Here is a 24,102-nt window from a genome sequence, read left to right as displayed (position 1 = left end):
CCTTAATATTCCACACAATGAGTGTTTATTTCAAGAGGGGTTACCTGAATGGGAGACTCCATTCCAAATCTACACCCCCTGTGTGGGAGATTAAGGTCATTTCATGTCCTCCATAGGGGGTGTATGAACTTCAACTGGAATAATACAACCAACTGCTTTCTTCAATATCATGACATTAAGTACATATATCTTCCTACAGTTTTCTCTTTTGTCAAAAAAGAAACTTATAATTTTTCACAAGGTCATATCTTAAAATCCTGTCTATCAAAATTAACTAAAATTACACACAGGATTGCCTCAATACTCTACTCAAAACACATGTCAGCAACCAATCAGTTGGCCAACTAACACAACCGCAAAATGCACTGATATGGAACAACTTCCTGGACCACATTCACAGCCCTATTGGCACCCAGCAAAAGAAATCTGTGAGAATGATCTTGAATCACAGGTCACAGCCAACAATTTTAACAACATTAAGTTAAAAACATTAAAGAGAGTCAAAACAAACTTACCAGGATCATCATGTCACATGTCCAAACAAATAATGAAGTCCTTTAGTAACGGGAAGCATGGGGGCAATCTTCCCCAGGATATCATCAGGAACTTGGTTGGAAGCATGAGAAGCAGGTGCACAGCATGCGTGCAAGCGCACGGTGGACATACCTGTTACTAAAGGACTTCATTATTTGCTTGGACATGTGACATAATGATCCTGGTAAGTTTGTGACCAGTGATTCAAGATGCTGTTCTCACAGATTTCGTTTGCTTGGTGCCAATAGGGCTGTGAATGTGGTCCAGGAAGCTGTTCCATATCACTGCATTTTGCTATTGTGTCAGTTGGACAACTGCTTGGTTATTGACATGTGTTTAGAGTGGAGTATTGAGGCAATCATGTGTGTCATTTTGGTTAATTTTGATGGACAGGATTTTAAGATACGACCTTGTGAAAAATTATAAGTTTCTTTTTTGGCTTAGTGTATAAATGATTTAAATAAGACAAAGGCAAGATTTGACATTGTTACCAATCAAGCTCTTATGTCCTATCAGTTACAATTGGCTATTCTGTTTGAAAACCACCCCCCTTGTGAAATTCAATTTGACAGTTTAAATTATTCCATAATCCAACCACACATTTTCATCAATAAGAGTGTAAGTTGAATCCAAACAAACTTCAACTGCAAATTAACATAAAACTACATCTGGATTTAACCTAAGATGCAACTGGAATGAAATGACCATGAATTCTTCCACATATAGTGTGTGAATTTTAAATGTAGTAGCCAAATGTATATAACTCCTCTACAGTCCTTGGCACAATTCTTTTACACTTGCAGATGCTTGTATCCCGATTATTTGCTGCCGTAGTGCACATTAGTAACCATTGGTTACTGGTTCAAGCCTGGGCTCATACACCTGTTCTGAATTATGATATGCCATAGGCTTTCTGTTGTGATCATTTCGATCAGTGGTTCGTAACAAAGAAAGCGTGAGCCAGTTGACCTAGCAACGGTCATATTCTAACGTGCACTACACCAGCAAATATAACACAAAAGAACTGTGTCATACCAATGCTATTCCAGTTGTAATCCATATACACCCAAAGGAAGACACAACCTTAACCTTCCACACAGGGGGTGTGAATTTCAAATGAAGTTACCTGAATGGGTGACTCCATTTGAAATCTACACCCCCTATGACTAAGGTCATGTCTTCCATAGGGGGTGTATGGATTTCAACTGGAATAGTCCATTTTGACATGGGGTCAGGACTTCCACCAATGAGGTAATGTTTAAAAAAATGTTGAGAACTTCTGTACTAAGTAGGGATGTTTTAATTTAAAAACAATTAATTGCTTTGACTGGTAACAAGCAAGAACAGTCCAACCTCTTCTAATCAGCCATGATGGGACCAAGCATTGGCCGGATATGAGACAAATCCGGATAAATGAATTACAATGCAATTCTGCATTTTCTGTAATTTTGGAGATCTGTTTAAGAATGAGAATAAAAGTATTATTTTGAGACCCAGTCATGCACCTATCGCTTGATAGAATGCGGTAGATACCATTATTTTGAAGTGGAACAACTTGGCATTCCGCATCGTTCTATCATTCAATATAATGGTATCTACCATGTTTTAGAGACACGGCGGGCCTCATAACAATACTTTTGTTATCTAAATTAACCCCAGGTCAGGCATTTTCTCTCTATTCTGGGCAACATGTTTCTACATATTTGATGTATACACAATCATGAATCACACACAATGGGTCACAGGGGGTAAACTATCACATCATAATTACAATAATAATACATTAATTAAAAACTTCCCTGAATAAGGAGTGTGCTAAATCATCACTTATTATTGAAAAGAATTCTCGCAAGGAATTTATTCTAATTGAAATTCTTCAAAAAACAAACTTTTTTAAGATGACCGCATATGTGGGTGAACTTTCTCTGTCTTTTCTTCTTGCAAGAATGCACAAAATCACCAGACTTCAGTGAAGGATTATAGCATGTCTCGTCTCAAGTTGAGAGTATCGCCATGTTGGATTTCACAATGGCAGATTTGAGTCACTTGCGGTAACCGAATCCCATAAGGCATATACACACGCGTAGAAGTCGCTGGCGACGCAACCACATAATTGCACTGATTAGAATTTGCCACTGCAAAATCCAATATGGCGTTACTCTCAACTTGAGATGAGACAGACTATAGTGTGTCTCGTCAAGTTGAGAAATAACGCCATGTTGAAATTGCAGTGGCAGATTCAATATTTTTCGCCAAAACATTAATATGCATATGGTAACTTATTTTTGACCAAATTCCTATTCATGCTGGTACTAATTTTCTTTCATTGCCAATTCCATTGATTCACACTACTGGAAGATGTTAGACATATCTTCCGCAGGGGGAGTATGAATTTCGAATGGAATTAACACATTAGGCAGCTCCATTTGAATTTCATACATCCTCTGAGAAAGAATCAACATCTGAACGCAGGAAGGGTGAGTTTTAAATAGAGTTGGTTAATGTGCTGATTCCATTTGTAATTCATACTCCCCCTGTTCCCAAATTTTCCACAGGGGGAGTGTGGACTTTAAATGGATTAGCCCACTGCACCCCACATCGGCAGACCAGTATTTTTTTCTTTGACAAACAATTTGTTTTACAATATTTCAAATCAACAGAACTGCTTTTTTACAACATTTCTGCATATTTTGAGACAAAATTAAGTATTTGCCAAATTGACAAACCACATGGGCCCTGCTTTCTGAGCACTTAGTTAATGAAGACAGGGATAAAAGAAATCTCAAAACCTCATATCGTCGTTGAGCAGGAAAAAAGAAATCTCAAAACCTCATATCGTCATTGAGCAGGAAAAACCTCATGTGTCATTGGCCCCTGAACATGCTTAAAGCAAAACCTCCTATGTAACTGGTTGGCAGTTTTGTTTTAAACATGTTCAGGGGCCACAAACACACAGGCGGTTTTCCTGCCCAAGGACGATATGACACTTACAAACCATCCTGTAAATAATCTCACAACCTAAAACTTCACACTTGCATCACATAAATATTTCATATTTTCATCAAAAATTGACCTCTTTCTTGCATCTGAAACATTCTCCAATCAAAAATCACCACCCACAATGCATCTACCAAATGTATATTTCATATTTTCATCAAAAGTGGAGCTCTTTCTTGCATCTGAAACTTTCTCCAATCAAAAATCATCACCCACAATGCATCTACACAAAATAGTCTGACTATTATCTGCAGCATACAATCTGCAATGTTTCCATGGCAACATCATTGACCTTTGAACTCAGAAGGCTTCATAGTTGCCAGCCGATCCTTCTAGAAATGCCTCTAGATCGTTCATTTCACTGTTGACCGCATTTTCTCCTTCTGTAGCTTTCTTACGATTCTTCTTCTTTTTCTTGTCGCTTTTCTCTTTTGATCCGTCATCTCTTTCACGGTCCTTGTCCTTATGTTTTTTATGCTTATGTTTCTTATGGGATTTCTCATCGTCCTGTAGCATAAAAACAAATAAAATGGTGCATTTCTTTAGAATAATTATAACACTAGTAAGTATAAGTGAAATTTGTACACAGCTTGAACTAAATAACTAAACATTACGTTTTGTTACCTGGAGAGATTTGATCATGCCTCACCTCTTTTTTCAACCAAATCGACGGTAATAACTCTTGTAGTGAGGGATCAACATTTAACCACAAATTGCCTCAGGCAAAACTCACATCCTGGGAACCAAATACCACACAAGGTCATTTTTATGTAACTGGTGAGGGAATTCAATTTTTGGTCAATTCTCTTCAGGTAGTGAAACGTAATGATAACCAAAAGCCAGTGTTACACTCTTCATATATTTGGTTTTGTAACGAATAGCCTACAACGCAGGAACATAATTATGTCATTGTATGTTTAAATATCAATAAAATGATATTACATGCATATTTAAAACAGCAATTTACAGCTGATCCATTTTCTATCTATTGAATCCTTTGTGGAGCTGTTTCCACATTATCATTATCACACTCGCTTGAAAATCCAATGGTGGCTGGGGGGTCAAAAATTGGACTGGCAAAAGTAAACCGCTGGCTTCACATCGGATTGTAAATCACAAGAATTATGTACAGACCTAGTGAATCCCTTCATTGATATAACATCATCATTAATCAATGACTGAAGTACATGGGGGATGCACCAAACCTGGACAAATATAAATATGTACAGGAAATATTTGTGTATATTTTCAGTCATCCAGGTGTATAAAATATCAAGTTGATTTAAATTTAAATCTAGTTCTGTGACCCTGTCACGGGTCACTGACCAATCGCCGCCGCTTGAGGAAACATCCAGTCAATAAATTCGATACCAATTCAGTTTCGATACCATAAACCACACAATCCTTCTTGACAAACTGTATCATTATGGTATTCGAGGTCTTGCTAATGATTGGGTCAAAAACTACCTTTCTGAAAGAAGCCAAAAGTCATGATTAATGGCTCTTGTTCTCATTCTTCTGATGTAACCTCGGTGTCCCCAAGGATCTATCTTGGGTCCTCTTCTTTTCTACTCTACATCAATGATCTTCCCTGCACAACATCTACTCCACATTTCATATTGTTTGCTGATGATACCAATATACTTTTTTCACACCGTGACCCTAAATTACTTGAATTAACTGTAAATAGAGAACTTAAAATAATATCTAACTGGTTTAAATTAAATAAATTGTCACTAAATATAAAGAAAACGACCTATATTGTATTCAAAAATAAACATAACAATAAACCTGATATTTCTTATGATATTAAAATAGATAGCACACCTATTGAAAAAGTAAACACTACCAAATTCTTAGGCCTGCTTATAGATCACAACCTTTCCTGGAACTCCCACACACAGCACATTACAAAAATAGTTTCCAAATACAACGGCATCATCCGTAAGGTCAGGCAATTCATCCCTTCATCTTCTATTCTTACTCTCTATAACTCCCTTGTCCTCCCATATCTTTCCTATGGTGCCCTGGTATGGGCTGACCCCAACAATTTTAACCTACATTCACTGTTCCTTCTTCAAAAGAGAGTTATTATAACTTGTACCTACTCCCTATGGCTTGCTCACACCGATCCTCTATTTTCCTCCCTTCAAACTCTAAAACTCTATGATATCTATAAGCTTCAACTTGGTTCTTTTATGTTTCAGTTTTATAATGGTCTACTCCCTCCTGATCTTCTTCATGACAATTTTTTCAACATTGATGTATTTGCTCACCCCTATAACACCAGACATGCTAATGAGCCATTCATCATTCCTACTAAATCTGTTCTTGCTGGTAACACCTCTAAAACCAGAGGACCACTTCTCTGGAACTCTCTCCTCTTAACATCAAACACTCTGTATCACATGTTGCCTTTAAAAGCAGGCTGAAAAAATGTTTCATCGGTGAATATGATTTGGCATAGACACTACATGTTTACCCTCGAAGCTTTACGGTAGTTGTGCTTGATTTTTTAATTCTACTTAGCTGCTATCCAATCTTTGTATTGTGTTCCCTCTGTGTTCCCTTTGTGTGCTTTAATTATCCTCTACTGCTTGCATTCCTACAATAGTAGCCACCGAACTTCACATTAATACTGTATCATCAGAATCATCATCAGAAACCGTAGGCGTTTGTTTCCATTATGCTCTTGACGTAATTAGTAGCTATGACCTTCACTATTCTTCTCTTTCTCTTTTCTTTTTCTTCCCTTTCATATTCTTTTCTCTTCTTTTCTTTCTGTCGGATATGTGTATGTGTATGTTTGTGTGTCAATGAGGTCTCTGCACCTCACGTCCCGCGTTTAGCAGAGTCCTCGTCAATCATCTCTTTTCCCTCTCAATTTCCTTTGCTCAACAACCTAGTTTAGAATTGTATTACTATACTTTGTATTTATTGTATCAATGACCATTTAAAATGTATTCTGATAAGCATGCATTATTATGTTGGTGTATTTATTTATATTATACTGATATAATTGTTACTAATTGATTGTATCGATATATAATTATACCATTAATTCTTGCCTCATATTTCATATTAATTTTGACTATTCATTATATCAATGATCATTCATATATTTTGTATAATCTAATGCTTGCTTAATCCTGCTTAATAATTAATCATGCAGTACTATATTGTATTATCATTATTATTATTATTTGTGTTATTATTATTATTATCATCATTATTATTATTATTATTATTATCATTACTGTCATTTAAAATGTAGTCTGCTTAAGCATGCATTATTATATTACTGTACTGACTTACATTATATTGATTTAATCGTAAGCTTGATTATACTATTGATTCCTGATTGTATTTAATATTCTAGCTTTATATATTTTGTATTACTTTGTTGGCTTTTATGTATTACATGCATTTTGATGATTGATGAAAATAAAATATGAATGAATGAATGAATGAATGAATGAATGAATGAATGAATGAATGAATAAATAGTTAAGTCCAGTTGACTAGATTTTAATTTAAATCAACTTGATATGTACAGGAAATGATACTCTTGCAAAAATATTTTTTTAGAAGTTTGAAACTATAAAAAACAAACAAGGTACAAAGTGACATTTTTGCTGAAACTGAAATATTAATGACCTTTGACCTCAGTATATGAGGTATACTGAGGTCAGTAATATTAAAGTCATCCCTTACCTTATCTCTGTGTTTCTCCTTATTCTTATGCTTCTTCTTTTTAGCTGAACTACTTGTACTAGTACTGGTCATTGTATCTGAATCACTTAAATCCTTATCTTGTGTTACAGTAACTAACATATCAAACTCATCACTGGTCCTAGATGCCCTCTCTGAAATACGAAAACGGACAATACAAATTGATTTGTGAACCATTTGTAGTGTGCACGAATGTGATTTATGTTGCAAAGAAGAGGTATGCAAAGTCTAATTGTGGGATAGGCTTTTACAACAATTAGCAAGTTTTTTAGCAGGTTCGCAGTCGTACAAGTTCAGAACTGTCAAGCTTTCGTCAGGAGTAGCTGACTTCTTAACGCGGCTGTGTACTCTAGCCATTGTTTCTTTCTCAAAATTGAGTTTTTATGATATGTTTGTACCTTGTTAAATGTTTTTATAAATACAAGGAATGAAAATCCAGATTTGTAAACTCCAACTGCAATATTTTAAGGATTTTATTTCACTATTCCACTCGTGTTTGAAATTGAAAAGGAAAGAAAATTTTTGTTGTACCAACAAGGTACACGCGCGCAACAACTCATCGCGTTGCGTATCGCACAATTTGTTAACGCACAAATATGCGACGCTTATCTGCATCTTGTGGCGCATCTTATGGAAACACCACGGAAGCACTGATTTCACAAAACCTAGTGGTCAAATGGCTCCGTTTTAGCTGATAAAATGTGGGTTTTTCAAGTTCTTTCCCCGATTTAAATATCAAGTTATGAATGGATTTAAACTCACACTTCTAAAGGGGCTGTGGATTTACCCGATGTTCACGTAATATGAGTTACAAAAGCGAAAACTGTCGCATTCTCCTGTGAGATTCGATGAAAGTGCAAAATGTGACCACTTTAAACTTCAACGGCCATTATTTCAATGTTCATTTTCTCGGTAAAATGACGATTTAGGTAATACGATAACTCAATAAATACAGCATCTATAGGTAAGCAAATATGATCATCGTAAAAAGCATGATCGACTCAAGAAACGGTTTTCTCATTTTTTATATTTTGGTATATTTCCGATTTTGGGCATCATTTTGTGCAAATAGGCGTTTTGAATTTTAAAAGTTCATTTTGATGCCTTATATGGTCAATATCTCAAAAATAAGGCCAATATCAAAAAAATAAAAAAAACGTTTTTGGAATGGAGCCTCAAGATTGAGCTAAAAAGAAAATAAAATATTTTGGAAAGAGTGTTTTTTTTTTTTGATGTACCTAACAAATATTGCCAAAAACTCACTTTGTTGTGATTTTCTTCAAAATTGTTGTTTTTACCCCAAATCTGTATTTATATTAAGATTTATTGATGTCTTGCCTTCATAAAATGTATACTTTTATATGTTTTTGTGAATAATTACAAAGTTATTGCACTTTTACTACATGCATGTCTGAGAGTACACAGCCACCTTAAAGCCTTAATGTACGATATGAAATTGGTTAATTTTTTTCAAACCTGATTTTTTGCATATTTGTAATGCTTACACATGTCCCAACTTGCACCTAAATGGAATCGGCCAAATTTGTTGTCTTTGTAGGTCAACAGAGCAAAGTTCGACATATTATCATAATTTTAAAAATCATGATAATATGTCCTCCCATAGAACTGCATGTTAAATGGTCAAAATAACTAGTGGGGTTTCTTTCACTTTACCTTGTTATTTCAACTTAAATCAGACAGCAACCCTTCCCGGCAGTTATTACTAATATTATTTCAACATTTTGAATAAAGAATAACAAAATTAAAATTTGACGGAAATCGTACATTAAGGCTTTAAGGAAAAAGTACCTAAGTGTGAGACATGTAGGATGCCCCTTGCCTACTAGTACTGGTGGCTTTGAAAAGAGCCGTTCACGGTGAACAAGCAGACCTCAACTACCTGTTAAACATTTTTGGTGGCTCTGAAAAGAGTCGTTCCCTGAAGACTACCCCTTTTGAACAGTGAACAAGCAGACCTGTGCAACAAGTTTTCCAAATGGTCTAAGGTCATGCCATCTTTATTATTCTTTACCATTCTTCATTTGACCTCGTAACAGTATGTTTTGATAGATATCATCTAAAATGCTAACATCAAGCTTTCAAGGTTTGTATGCACAGAACAAGTTTGACCAGGTTTAATGTTAGACCTGGTCTAACTATGGAGAATAGTCCTACAGGGAATTAATTGTTGGTTTGCAAATTCCATATTATTTAGATCCAGTTACAGGGCAATACATGTAGCTTAACATTATATGGCTGTAGTTAAAACTTCTGAACTTTGATAGGAGCAGAGGAGCAAAAGAAAAGAGTAAAAGGATCCTCCCTCCCTAAATTTAACCTCCATAGTTACACCAGGCAGTGTCCGAAATAAGGAAAATATGGAGGTTATCCTGAGGATAACTAAAGCATAAATTCTGCTTGTCCTCACTACATTTTGGTTGTCCCCAAAATGTGTCATCCTTTTGAGGTAAAATATAGTAGCTTATAGTGGTTGTCCAGGGGATAAGTACTTAGCTCAATATGGTTGTCCCCAGTGATTTTTGGACAAGAGGACAAGAGGATAAGTGCTTATTTCGAACACCGACACCAGGTCTAAAGTTAGAACTGGTCTAACTTATTTTGTACATAAGGACCTTTGGGTCTTAACAGTAATGCCTTCCTTCTTTGATCAGATAAAACAATTGACTAAATAAAATCTAATGGGGGGGGGGGCAAGTTCTGGTCAAAAATCTGAGCCAAGTGTCAGGTGGGGGGGGAGGGGTGGCCAAAATTTTGCCTGATGCAACCACTTCCCTTCAGCAGATCAACCCTAATCTTCACCCATACTTACTTTGTAATAATTTGGGTTTGCTGGACCCCACACTCTCTAAGAAGTTGAGATCTTCTAATTGCAACTGAAGACCAGCAGACATAGGGGATGTGGTATTGGTGTCACCGTCAGACGGACTAGATGTTTGGTTCGTTTGATTGGTGTCTCCATCAGAAGGACTAGATGTTCTGTTTTTCTGTACCATCAGTATTGAAGAAAAAAAAAATTATAATAAGTTTTTAGTACTACATCAGAATTTTAATATAACTTTTTCTGTACATTGAAAGCAGCAATGGACATGAACTACAAGCTTTGAAATAAGCAAGCACAGGGAGCAAATTTGCCCTCGTAATGCTACCAATTGCTCCTGGTCCTTGCTGGTTGGTAAGCTGAATATTGTATATGCAGCAAAGGTTTTCTTCAGAAATTGATCCTGGTTCTTGTATAATCCCAGGAACAATGTTAAAAAACAAATTGCTCCTGGTTCCAGTCAGCTTATTTCAAGCCTTGCAAGAACTTTTTTGCCACTGGCCAGTCAGGCAGCGAGTTACTAAAGTGTGTATCAGTCATGCAACATGTAAAGCGCACTTCGTGTAGGTACTGCGCTGCCCAACTGTGTGTATGCAATCCACAATAATACATCTCACATATGACAAGTTGAACAAAGTTTAGATGAATTTAAAACTGTTTGGAGTGCAAAAATGTCAACTGCATGGGCTATTTGGTGCACAAAACGGCTAACTGACAAGGTTAAACAAAGGTGATTAACTCTTTTGTGCTCCAGGCAGCAAATTCAGTTGGCCTTTTTGCGCTCCAAACAATTGATTTGATCAATACTGCTGTAATCTGCCCTGACTTACTTGCAGTATCCCAGGTGGCAACTCATCATCACTTGAACTATCCGTTGAGGGCGGTTTTTCATCCAATGTAATCGAATTTCTATTTCTCACTCTAGCTGAGCTATCCATACCAAAAGATGCCAATATATCGCTTCCAGTTTTATCCCCAATCCCCGAATTCTTTTTAATTTTCCACATATTATTATCATCATCATCATCAGATATGTCTTTGTCTTTTGCAATAACTTGATTGTCCTCTTCGTCAGTTGATAGTTCGATATCATAGCTGGTAACAGCTTTTTTTCCTGAAATGATTTCAGGTGGTGGGGCGAATACATCGTCTTCATCTTCAGAGTCAATTTCTTCTTGGAAGCCTGCTACCATGGGGTTACCACCATCATTTTCATCACTGGAGGAAAGAAGTGGAAACAATTATTTAAAAAGTACGCCGGTACAGCATTCAGGCCTGGAGACATCAGCAAGTGAGAAAATGCTGCTCCAAAGCTTCCTCTGATAAAAAGTTGTTGTTCTTGCAACCAAATTATTCAGTACTCATCAACCATCATTATCATGACTAGACACTTTCTCTTGCTTATTATGGGCTATATTACTTTCTGTGACTTTCTTGATTCATCATGGAACTTTTGGATCCAAGTCTTCATCTCATAAAACAAGTCTTTGTTCTTGCTACCAAATTGCTCAATACTCGCTTAATCATTATCATACCTATATTGCTTCTCTTGTTTAGATGCAACCTTCTGTGAGAAGAATACTTTGACTTTCTTCATTTTGGACTCATCCAGGAACTTGGGATCCAAGTCTAGGATCTAAGAACCTTCGTCTAGTGAAAAGACTTTTTTCTTGCTACCAACTTTCTCAGTACTTACCTATCACTATCATGCCTAGATTGCCTCTCTTGCTTAGGTGCTGCCACCTTCTGTGAGAAGAATGCTTTGGCTTTCTTCATTTTGGACTCTGACTCATCTAGGAACCTAGGATCCAAGCCTTCATCTGGTACAAAGTCTTCTGCACTTGCTATTTTAACCTCCTGTTGCTGAACTTCCTCTGCTGGTTCTACACTCGTTAATTTATGTAAAAATGGTGAAAATAAATAGATACACAAATAAATATAATGTGACTTTTCATCCGATAGATACGTCAAGTGAATATTGTAAATTATTGCAATTTCTTGCCGTGAATCTCGCTTTTAGTGCTTTTCTGGCTTTTAAGATTCATTTCTACCACGAAATGTTTCTGTGATGGATACATGCAGAATTCGACAACCATCACAACTGGTTAAGCTTAAAGTTTGACCTGATTTTCCAGCCTGAGTTTGCAAAAACGATCAATTTTCTGGCACATCCAACAAGCAACATTACAAGTAATATTCTTTATTTACTACACAAATCATTCAGTATATGACATTTTCAGCTGATTTATGAAGAAATATTTGTGTATTTAAAGCCCCTCCTGCTTCAGGTCTGCTGTTGCAAGGCAATGGATAATAAAGATAAATTAAGTCTATTAATAAAGGGCTTTTTAATTTGTTTTTATTTTCGCCAATTTTGGGGCATAAATCTTGCTTTTTCTTGCATTTTGTAGTTGCGATCTTGCATTTTTGGTCAAAAATTGTTTTTTTTTTCTCTAAGCCTATATATATTCCTTTGACATAATCTATTAACCCCCTGAGCACTACCTGCAGATCTAACATTGCCTCTGATTGGTCAATTACATGATATCTCCATTTTAATCACCAATCAGAATGGAGCTTTGCAAATAATTCACCCCAATTTTTTTGTGTGGTGAAATTATTTATAACAATGTTGCTGATTGGTCCAATTGATAATGAAAACTTCTTTTTGCCCAATCGGCAGGTAGTTCTCACGGGGTTTAACACTCACCAGCTTCAGCCTCCCGTTGCATCTCCTCCTTAGTCCCTTGTTTCACCTTACCCTCTCCTCCTGTAAACCACTTACTAAACCTCTGTGATAAAGATGCGCCTTGTGCATCCACCCCTGCATCTCCCGCACTGGGTTGACCTGTCGCTGTCGACTGCACAGGCTCTGGGGGTGGTTGCGGTGACGGTGAGGTGCGTCGGTTTGATTTAGGTGTACCGGTGGGTGTGGTTTGGATGGGTGTGTTGATGGGACTGCCTCTGGAAGGTGTTGGGACATTGGAGCCTGGATTACTGCCTGATGCTGAAAAGAAAATGAAATATATAGACTGCTGCCCTCAGTCGTCAACCGTCTGGATTGACGACTGAGAAAACTACGTGGAAAAAAAGTGACGGATTTTGCAACAGGATTCCTGTGGCATAGAGCATGCGCAGCTGTGTCCAAATTGACCTTTTGACCGAGTTTGTTGTTTTTAGAAGTTCAGAGCGCGATCTTGTCACAGCGGCGCGGTACAGCGACACGGTACGTGAGCGCCGCTAGTCAGTCGCGCTACGGCGCACAACTGAAGTCGCATTGAATAGTTTCAGAAGTCCGTCATGATATTGGCTGTAAGATAATCAGTCGTCACTACGAAGCATACACAGTACATGCGAAGTGTAGACGGCTGATTGGAATTAGTCTAAATGAAATATACATATAATGGGCTATTCCATTTAAAATCCACAGTACTCCTGTGGAAGATTTAGCCAAAGCCTTCCACAGAGGGAGGGTGAATTGTGAATAGAATAGACAATTGGGTAACTTCCATATGAAATACTTCCACAGGGGTAGTGTGGATTTTAAATTGAATAGCCCAATACATAGATGACAATAACATATGGGCCCAAGGGTGAAAATGAAAAGCTTTTCTTGTGACTTGGGAAAAAAGTAAGTCCTATTTCACCTGTATTTAGCCGGGACCAGGACTCACTTTAGCCTAAATAGACGTCATTGATCACTATTGTTTTAGAAAAAGTCAGAATATCTAGAATAACGCGGTTCTCCACTTGCGCAGCTCTTGACGCAAAGTGTCGGCCGCAATGCCTCCTATATGGTTCCAGACAAAAGTAGCCTGGTGTTGTGATTTTTAATCTCAATGGGCTGCAGTAGGTAACTAATGGGCCTGAATCAAGGCCTGTACCCCACTTATTTTCACCCTGGCAAAATGGACATATCAAGGGTTGACAAACAGAAGGCCTTAACTCACAAAGGAATCCTTTGTGAGTTAAGGCCTTCTGTTTGTCAACCCTCGATATTTGATACTTTTATAGCTGTGTTTGATCATAAAACATCTGTAATAATCATCCCCCTCTCTCTCTCTCTGTCAGTCCATCTTTCTCATCCCTCTTTCCACTCCTTCTTGGTCAGTTCTGACATATCTGAATATATCCACATTTCTCTCTATATCTCCATCAGCTCTAATGCTGCCTGATTGTCTTTAGGCCACAATTATCAGCAAATTCCTGTAATTTGGGATGAGGCTTTTGGGTTTATACCTTGGTGTGGCACAGTATAAATAAATCTTTGTCTTTTTTTTATTTTGCAAGTTGATGATAAATAACTCAATTTTCAAAATTGCTTCCTTCGACCTGATTAGATCTAAAACAATTTAATTTTTTGTTTTCATTCTGACATTTCTCCAATTTTCTGTACTGATCTGCTATCCAGTGCAACATGGGTCGATAGTGACGAAATGTAAATGTACATAAATGAACAGAACACATCAAGATCTTGTAAAATATGTTTATGACTAGCTACTGACCCAAGTTTACCCAGTCTCCTCAAAATGAAAACAAAGCGAAAACTGTACAAATGTAATGGGAGCATGAGGTGATGTATCATATTGCAAAGGATTCTGGGAAGGGTAAGATATCTTACCTGATGGTGTAGGTGTAGGTGTGAGTGATGCCGCCTGCTGTGCCTGCCCATTGGGTAAAACTGCCTTTACGCCGTCTGCTGAGCCACCTGATTTACGTGCCTTTCTTTGCTTTCTTCTCTCCTCAAGACTGTCTAAATATCTGTGGGAACAAAATTGGCTTTATATGGTGATTCTCTTTCTTCGTTGATTTGTGTATTTAATGGTTACAACATGCAAGCGGGCACACTGACTTGCCTGGGCTTTCAATTGGGTAACCGAGGATATTTTCGGCCATTCATAGAGGAAAATTAATAACACAGTTGACTGTAACGTGCCTAGTACTAACCAATAGGGCTTGTCATCAAATGCAATTTTACGGCACATCAAATGCAATTTTATGGTGCCACTAGTCTATTGCATCATTTTGAAACTGTAGACCGGCTGGCAAAGAAGAATGGCACTTGTTTACATTTTTAGAGCGTATAAAGCGTAAACACCAAAGTGGGGTTCTGATTGGCTTATTCAATCATCTTACAATCTGAGTGACTGATTACGCATCAAATCTTTGCTCTGCGCAGAGCGGTGCTCATGAAGGGAAGCCATGCACTTGCATTGATCAGAGCAAGCAAGTGTCGCTCTTTTCTGAAAGCCAGTGTAGTTTCAACATTCCCAGAATGAGATGAATGTGAGTCTACACAGTGTGCTTCATAGGTAATACTTACAATAAATAATTTTGGTCCTCAGACTCTTTCCTCATATCTAATTCTTCCATTGTAGCATCCAGTTCTAATTGGTTGGTTTCCAGCTGCCTTAGTAGTGTTTCTCTCTAGAAGTATAATCCAGGGAATAATTAAAATTCAAAAATTACAATTTAGTCATGGTGATGGAAATCTGCCATTGCTAAAGAATGAAAGTTACTATACTTAGTTTTAGGATGATAATCTATGGGTATTAGGTTTGAATGCTCATTGCGTTCCTAGTGGAACATCAGAACTGCATATTTATAACAAAAACACTATGTGACTTTGTGTATTTGTTATATATGCAGTTCTGATGCCTTCTGCTAGGAATGCGATGAACATCATTCAAACCTAATACCTATAGATTTATCTGGCATTCACAATCAGGGTTAAACAGTTAATAATGTCATTTTGGTTCACTATTTTGGACAGCCATGATGCTGGTTTCATACTTTCATACTTTTTGCCGCTTGCCGCTGTGCGGCGTGACGCTTCATCATGCCGCTTGCACTTGTTTGCAAGCGGAGCGGCGTGACTCTGAAAGCCACTCTTGCCGCTCAGCACCGCTCCAAAATCGTATTTTGTTCTCATACGTCAGAGCGGCACCGCTCCGAGTTGACTTGAATTCAACTCCCAGCGGTGCTGTGATCAATATATCGGCTTGCCGCTGGTCACCGCTAGCGTTTCTGAAAGCCACTCTTGCCGCTCAGCACCGCTCCAAAATCGTATTTTGTTCTCATACGTCAGAGCGGCACTGCTCCGAGTTGACTTGAATTCCGGCAAAGCGGTGGAGTGATCGATATATCGGCTTGCCGCTGGTCACCGCTAGCGTTTCTGGTACGACTGCCCAGTGAAGCAAAATCATCTTCAGAGCGGTAAAGTGGCAGGGAAGTATGAAATCAGCATGAGGGTTAAACAATTTTTTTTTTCAATCAATTTTTAAAATATCAACTACTTGGAGCACAAATAGATTAACTGCATGGGCTGCTTGGTACACAAAATGTTTAACTGCTTTTCTTAAACACTTTAAAACATTCCTGCAATCTTATTGGCTCTTACCCGTGTGATATGACACGATATCACACGGGTCAGCGCGTGTGCATATGCAATACGCGTACTCACTATTTGAACCAATTGGAGGCGCATAGCAACAACGGGACTGGTCGATTTTAAGCCCTAGGTAAAATGTAAGATTTAATTTGATTAAAATTTGTAATGATATTTCTATTTGAATTGAAGTGTTCAAGAATGAGAATAAAGGTATTGTTTTTAGCTGGAATAGCTGCTGTCATGCATCTATCGTCTCATAATAACACGGGCGACATCATTATTTTTGGCATAAAACAACTTGGCCTCGCCTCGTTGTTTTACTTAAAATAATGATGTCGCCCGTGTTATATGAGACGATTATAGATGCACTCAGTGGCTAAAACCAATACCTTTATTCTCTAAAGGTTTAACAAGCAGTAGCCTTACCATATCAGTTAACATATTTGTGATGTTATCTTAAGATATAGCTAAATTTTCCTATTGTTTTGGAAACTCTTTAAACTGATCATATATTTTGAACTAGTTGTCCAATTTCAATGGGGTTTGCTGCAAAATTTAGCTCTGCAAATGCTTGTTAATTACAATCCAATAAGAAACTGAAAATTGAATATGTCCGCCTGCGGACTGATTTTGCTTAATCACACCACATATGTGCTCCAAGCAATTGATACTGAATATTTAGCTTTATTTATTTTTTCTCTTTGTGGGTAATTTCAATTTATTTAGCACAAATTAAAAAGACAATAAAAATACTTTTAATCCATTGGGTCTAGTAAGAAGAAGATCTTTGAAATCATGAATAAAACAAACTGCACAATTGCTACAAATCGTTAAACTATGAAAAAATAATACCATTAAAATTTTGAGGTGCACGCTATCTCCTTACCTGTAATTGTAGAAATGGTACATTGAAAAAGGTGTGTAGATATTTCAGTCCAAAGCCATTCTTCATGGATGCCTCAGCAAACTGTATATGTGCTGACCCTGTAGGCCTGGGAATGAAAATCAACAAGGCAATTAATTACACAGCTATGTTCAGTGAAGTCATGCAGAAAGTGAATCTAAAAGTGCACCCAGTGTATTCAGAAGAGTGGGGGAAGTTATCCCACTGAGACAAATACTGTATCATCTTTATTCCTAATTTAGGCCAACCTGAGAGAGGGGAATTTTTTTGACATGACCCCATCCATTAACCTATCACCCTGTCCAAAATCATGTTCCATCTTTCTCTAAATGGTCTATAACAACCTAAGTATGTTCTACCATAAGTTGGTAACATGACCTTTGCCCAATTGATGCAAGATCTATACATTTTGGTATCTGTCATGTTTCACCTTATACTGGGCAGACTATATGAGCTATTCCAGTTGAAATCCATACACCCCCTATGGAAGACATGACTTTAATCTCCCACACATGGGTGTAGATTTTAAACAGAGTGACCCATTCAGGTAAATCTCATTTGAAATTCACACTCCCTGTGTGGAAGATTAAGGTCATGTCTTCCATAGGGGGCGTATGGATTTCAATTGTAATAGCCCTATATGGATGAGAGATATCACATACCTTTCAAAATTTTCACAATATAGCCTAACTTCATCATCCAATACTGTTCTATGTTCCGCCATATCTCTGAAGCTAGCCATTACTAATACTGGAATGTGATTGGGGACTTTAGGAAGCTCTCTTTGTACATACGACCATGTCCTGCGATAGGAGAAAAAAAAAAGATATATAAAATCAGAATTATAGACCTTCTTTGTATGTATATACACACATATCTGCAATAAAACAATCAAACAAACAACATTAATTATGTCCATTAAAGCTAGTGAGTACATAATATCCTTTACTCACTGCAATGGTCCTTTTACAACAAGGTGTTGCACTCTTCTTTTTGTATCCCTGTATCAGGATTTCTGACTCAAACTTTGACAAATGTAAAATCAATATTTGACCCATTAGAGAACAAAAACAACTAAAGGCAGTGAAAAAACTTGCCGTCATATGCCTTTTGCTGGCTCAGGTATATACGACTTATTCAGTGTAGAAAAAAGAATTGGGTCGATATGCCAAATATGGACTGTGCTTTCGCTGCCAATAGACCCATTCTTAGAGAACATTATACATTGTATAGCATAGCCAATATACAGCTGTACAATTTGTGTTATGTTACAAGCAAAAAAAAACATTCTCCCTGTACATTTTATTTAAAATTCCTTTTTTTTTAAATATCTACATATTAATAGACACAAAAAGTATTCAAATTATTGGGCTTAGGATTAGAGATTTTGCACCAGCATTTGACAAATGTTACAAAAGGAGCAAACATTGTAGCACAGAAATAGGCCAATTGTTCAGTGTATATAGTAAATGAGTTACTGTAGCCCCAGCAGTATTTATGGTGCACAATTAACCCGGGGGGGGGGGTACTCAAGTTTGGTTTTGGTAGGGACGTGCCGCTGAGATTTTGGAAGTAGACCCATAAATATACCAATTTTTCAAGAAATTTGGACCCATTGATATACCAAAAGTCAAAATTTTCGGCCGAATTTACCCAAAATTGTCTTAGTTTTTACAAATTTTCCCAAAATTTTGGGAAAATTTTGAAAATTTTGGCTAGATTAAGGAAAAATTGGGCTGTTTTCCTAAAAATTGAGAAAATTTTGAAAAAAGGACCCATTCATATACCAAAATAGGCTTTGAAAAAGGGGTCATTGATATACCAGAAGGCTGAAAATGCTACCCATGTTTATGCACGCCCCCGTATGGTCATTTGTACTGAGTACCCCCGGGACAATTAACCAGTTGCTTAATCAACAAGAATTGATTTCAATAAAGTAATTGATTTCAATAAAGGAATTGATTTCAATAAAGGAATTGATTGATGAGGAGAATAACAAATAGACTCTGAGAACATCACCACATGCATGAGATGGACGCATGTTGTTTATATTACAATAGCTAAAATATATTACCATTAAATGTTTTTCTGTTCAGCATATTTACAATTGGAGAAAATTGCTACAGAATGTAGTAAGGTTTTAAGTGATAATTGACAAAATATATTACAAAAAATAGGCCTCATTTCATAACTGTTAAATATGTGACCCGATTTAGTCCACTCAGGCTAATGTCAGCAAAACCAAGATATAGCAAGAAATAGGTAAGGGTTATACATTAGTCATAGTAACGTGTAAATATGTTATAACTTCACAACCAAATCAGTTATAAACATTGGGTTTGGACTGATTGATAGAAAGGCAATTTTTTATGAATATAAACCTAATAATTAATAACTCAATTTTGAAAAAAAACATGACTTTAGCCTGAGTGGACTGGATCCGGTCACATTACCTTTGAAAACTGCAAATTATTTGAAGGACATTAAAAAATATATATATATTTTTTTTAATGTTAAAATTTTAGTTATTTATGTATTTTTAAATATATATTTAAAAATCAATGTTTTTTCATCCTTTCAATAGCAGCAGTCACATGGCAGAAAAAAAAAGTAAATTTGGTGAAGTTGATACTTTGAACCCCTGGTGTTATCACTTAACATTGACTATGTGTACTCATGATCGTTCCCAATTTTGAGAAAAAAGGTTTTTTTTTTCAAAACTATGTTTGCGAACAAAAATAGGGTTGTTTTTGACGACGGTGTACTCGTAATAAAAAAAATAGGGTATATTTTTGTGAATCTGAGAATGTTGAAGTCCCAAGAAATCCCGGAAAATAACATTTACTCCAGGATTCCAAGTTTTGTGAAACTTTTGTGACTTCTTAATATTCAGCAACTCACTCAGTTTGTTTATGGGGTTTGTTTACACCAATTACATTACTAGGGACTTCCCAGTTTGGCTGCTGTGTTCTTTGGTGTGTGTTCTTGAAATGTTAAAAAAGGGGTGCTTTTGTAAAAGTGTTCTTGAAATGCAAAGAATTAGGGGTAATTTTCAAGGCTAATTTGTACCCCATTTTTTTGTGCAAAATAGGGGTAACAAATGCTGAAAATGTTCTTGAAACAGCGCAAAATAGGGGGGTTTTGACTTTGGGAACGATTGTGCGTTACGCCTTTGCATAGGCAGTGACAACACCGGGTTTGAAGCATTTTTTTTTTTTTTTTAACCAATGTGAAATATTTGAACTAATGAAATCTGTGGTCAGGTCAAAAAAAAAAAGAAATTGCCTCAGGAGGAAAATTTAAAAATCCTAAAGCTGTATACATTTCCGTTTGCGTTTACAAAATGTAGTTCAAAAAAGCAATTGATGCGAAACAGGGTACCGGGCATAAATTTCCTCTTCTATTTTTTTAAAATTGCATTTTTGGACAAGTTGTTTTAGCTGTTTCATGAATTCATAAGTTTATACATTTCCTAAACAATTTTTAACATTACAATTATGTGTGCAAGTTCAGAGACAAAGCTTTTTCATGTAATACTAGTCTTCTCTTAAAATTCCTTTCAATTTTTTAGACACAAGTCGTGGGCTATTTCAAATCCACACATGAACAGTGCAGTTGCCACATAGCATGTGATACTAAATGGGCCCCAAACCTGACATACAAAGATCAATACAATATGCTGTTCCAGTTCAAATACATACACCCCATATGCAAGACATGATCTCAATCTCCCACACAGGGAGTGTGAATTTTATATGGAGTCACCCATTCCGGTAACCCCATTTGAAAATCACACTCCCTGTGTGGAAGATTAAGGTCATGTGTTCCATAGCGGGTGTATGGATTTAAACTGGAATGGCCCAATATAGCACACTACTAACAGGTGCAGATTGACATACATCATATTTGAGCTGCTTCTCTTTATAAAAAAAAGTTGACAGCATCGAAGACTGGCGATGTTGTATGACAATCATGGCAAGTATTTCAGTTATGAATTTGATAGAAATAACGTCTAACGCCCAATTTTGTGCCTATTTTTGCATTTTTCTGAAAAATTATAGAGCATTGGTGACAAGTAAGATATGTATATTATAGGGGCAAGGACTACAACTGCTACACTGGAAATTTTATTTCAGCACAGACAACAGTTGTGGAGTTACAGTCAAAATGAGGGAAAACCAATATTTGATCAATAAATCAATAACTATTTGCCTTGAGTTGCTGAATTTTCAGTGCAGTAGTTGTAGTCCTTGCCCTATAATATACATATCTTACTTGTCACCAATGCGCTATAATTTTAGAGAAAAACGCAAAAATAAGCAAAAAAATTGGCTAGGCGTATATAGTACCCCTTAAAATTAAACTAAAGACATAATGCATGATTTCAGTCTAATTTTAATTTTGTTAAATTCTTTGCCTAAAATTAAACTGTGTAGACTCTCATTCATCTGGGTATGTTGAAATTAAGATTTAATTTAAATCTGGTCAACCAGACATACCTATTTTTGATGTTGTGACTGAGTGAAACCTTCAGTCGATCTTCAGCTGGGTTCTCAGCAACCCAGCTGAAGACAGAAGGTTTTAGTCGCACCATCGGTTCATCCGTCAAAAATAGGTATGCCTGGTTGACCAGATTTAAAGTAAATCTTAATTTGCCTAAAATTGTTACATAATAATAATAGTAACAACTAATCAAGGAGATTTTTAATAAAAAACTATTAAATTTGACTGTAATTAAAGCACTTTGGGTTCACTCTATCACAGGGTATATAAGTACACTATTGGGTACTACAATTGTGCAAAAAGTAGCAATTCAAAAAATTGAGGGCGTCCTTGTGAGCAAATCATAAACTATTGCTTTTAAATATTATCAAGTTTCAAGGTGTAAATTTACCACACACACACACAAAATCAACTTCACCCAAAAAGGCCAAAAAACCTGCTCTTTTCCTACCAACCCAAAACTTGGTCATATGTAATTGTAACACAAATATTTGTTTTTCATATACGGTATTTGAATTTCATATTTTTGGTCAAAATCCTTTCTTTCTTTTTTAAGTACCTACCGACCCTGACTTTGGAGCTTATAATTAGAACTTTCTTGGGGCTATAACCAATGTTTTTACGGTGTCAGTAAATGCTGAAAATTGCTATGGCCAAAGTTGAAAAGTTACTCTTGAATTTTGTTTTATAACAGGAACAGTAAAATATTGCAGTAAATATCATAGAAAGAAAATAGCCCATTGATGAGCTTACCAATGGACCTCTGGAAAGAATTTATAAATACATAAATGTATATACATGTACACAATGCACATCACAGAAATAATTTCAAAAATAGCATAATCTAGTCCATGAAACATTTAATACAAAACAGATTGATGGTGATTAACCCTCTGGTCTTCATGTCATATATACCCCTATAAATAACGTAGATAGTCCAACAGGTGTCTATGAAATATAATGTAATAAGGTGATGATGGTCTTGTCATCGCTTTTGATGTACTTTCCCCTCAAGCACCCTCACCCCTAAAAGTACAAGAAAAATGATTTGTAAAATTTTGTGTGTACTTTGCATGCATTTGTTAAAAGTAAAATCAATTTGGAGGATGTCAGCAGAAAAGGTGGTTTAAAGATTGAAAAAAAAACATAAAAAAAGGATTCATCACCACCTTAATATTCCAATATTGTTTTACTCTGATAGCTGCAACCTGCTAATTTCTCACATAGACTACCAGTGCAATTTACCAATTACTGAAGGGCTCAAAAGAATTTGGGGGTAAAAATCTCTTTTTCTTGCCTACAATCTTGGGCCCTGAGACTAGTGAATGCTAACTAGTCTTTGAGGTGAGGGAAAAAAAGTAAAAGTACAGAAATGGTGAATGTGGAGTAATTATAACTACCATAATTACCTAGCTATTCTGGATGTTCTACAAAATGGTTAAAGTGACTTTTCCAAACAGTATTTGAAACAAGTACTTTTCCTCTTGTCCGCTTGTCCAAAAAGCTGTGAGTACAACCATGATAAGCCGTGCGCGCTTAACTTTGTCCATTGGACAATCACTATATTTTGCCTCCAAAATCATACATGATCAATAAATAAAATAAATCCATATAAAACTGGACATAAATTTTGAACTTGTCATGTTTGAATGTCTTTTGTATCATCAAAAAAGAATTCTACACCCGATAACTTACCAATGTTTAGTCACATCTAGTAGCATAACCACCCCATTAGTTCCCTTATATACATCTAAGAATTCTGCATCCAGACACGGTTGATCTGGCTCCTCTTCCTTTGTGTTCTCAAGTTTGAGGCCCTCTGATTTCTTCCTGGGTTTTCCTTTATCAACCACATCCCATACTTCAACTTTGACGACATCATCGGTGGCTGTGAAGTATAAAACAAAATAACATTCAATTAGGGTGTAAAATAGAGCCTGTCTGCACAACTGATAGAGATGGGCTACTTTGTCACTCATCCAGGTTTTTTTTTGGATTCTAAGAACTGCTATACCCCATGATAACATCAAAAAAGTACCAGTGGAATGCTAGTCATATGCACAATCCTACCAGTTATTTACAAAAAATCAAAACATGTTTTTACATGTGAAAATTTCAAAGAAAAATTTGGTAAAATCATGGGAAAAAACCCTGTTGAATTCTGCACCTTGAAGATGAATTTTTAGCAACATCATAGAGGTA

General features: G+C 36.4%; 1 protein-coding gene across 1 annotated transcript in view; it reads right to left on the bottom strand.

Moving 5' to 3' along the window:
• Nucleotides 1-2,781: 2,781 nt before the first annotated feature.
• LOC140138809 (rab-like protein 6) overlaps nucleotides 2,782-24,102 on the bottom strand; it is a 45,918-nt gene continuing 24,597 nt past the window's right edge. Inside the window, exons 4-14 of the mRNA XM_072160581.1 lie at nucleotides 23,596-23,788; nucleotides 18,060-18,200; nucleotides 17,380-17,485; nucleotides 15,426-15,529; nucleotides 14,724-14,863; nucleotides 12,813-13,109; nucleotides 11,799-11,985; nucleotides 10,933-11,320; nucleotides 10,094-10,268; nucleotides 7,246-7,397; nucleotides 2,782-4,038 (exon numbers count right to left, since the gene is read on the bottom strand). Coding sequence (XP_072016682.1) covers nucleotides 3,832-4,038; nucleotides 7,246-7,397; nucleotides 10,094-10,268; nucleotides 10,933-11,320; nucleotides 11,799-11,985; nucleotides 12,813-13,109; nucleotides 14,724-14,863; nucleotides 15,426-15,529; nucleotides 17,380-17,485; nucleotides 18,060-18,200; nucleotides 23,596-23,788 — 2,090 coding nt within the window. The 3' untranslated portion in view covers nucleotides 2,782-3,831. The remainder of the gene's footprint in view (nucleotides 4,039-7,245; nucleotides 7,398-10,093; nucleotides 10,269-10,932; nucleotides 11,321-11,798; nucleotides 11,986-12,812; nucleotides 13,110-14,723; nucleotides 14,864-15,425; nucleotides 15,530-17,379; nucleotides 17,486-18,059; nucleotides 18,201-23,595; nucleotides 23,789-24,102) is intronic.

Source organism: Amphiura filiformis, chromosome 18, assembly GCF_039555335.1.
Source record: "Amphiura filiformis chromosome 18, Afil_fr2py, whole genome shotgun sequence".
Classification (NCBI taxonomy): domain Eukaryota; kingdom Metazoa; phylum Echinodermata; class Ophiuroidea; order Amphilepidida; family Amphiuridae; genus Amphiura; species Amphiura filiformis.
Note: the sequence above shows the minus strand (reverse complement) of the source record. Positions and strands in the feature narration are given on the sequence as shown.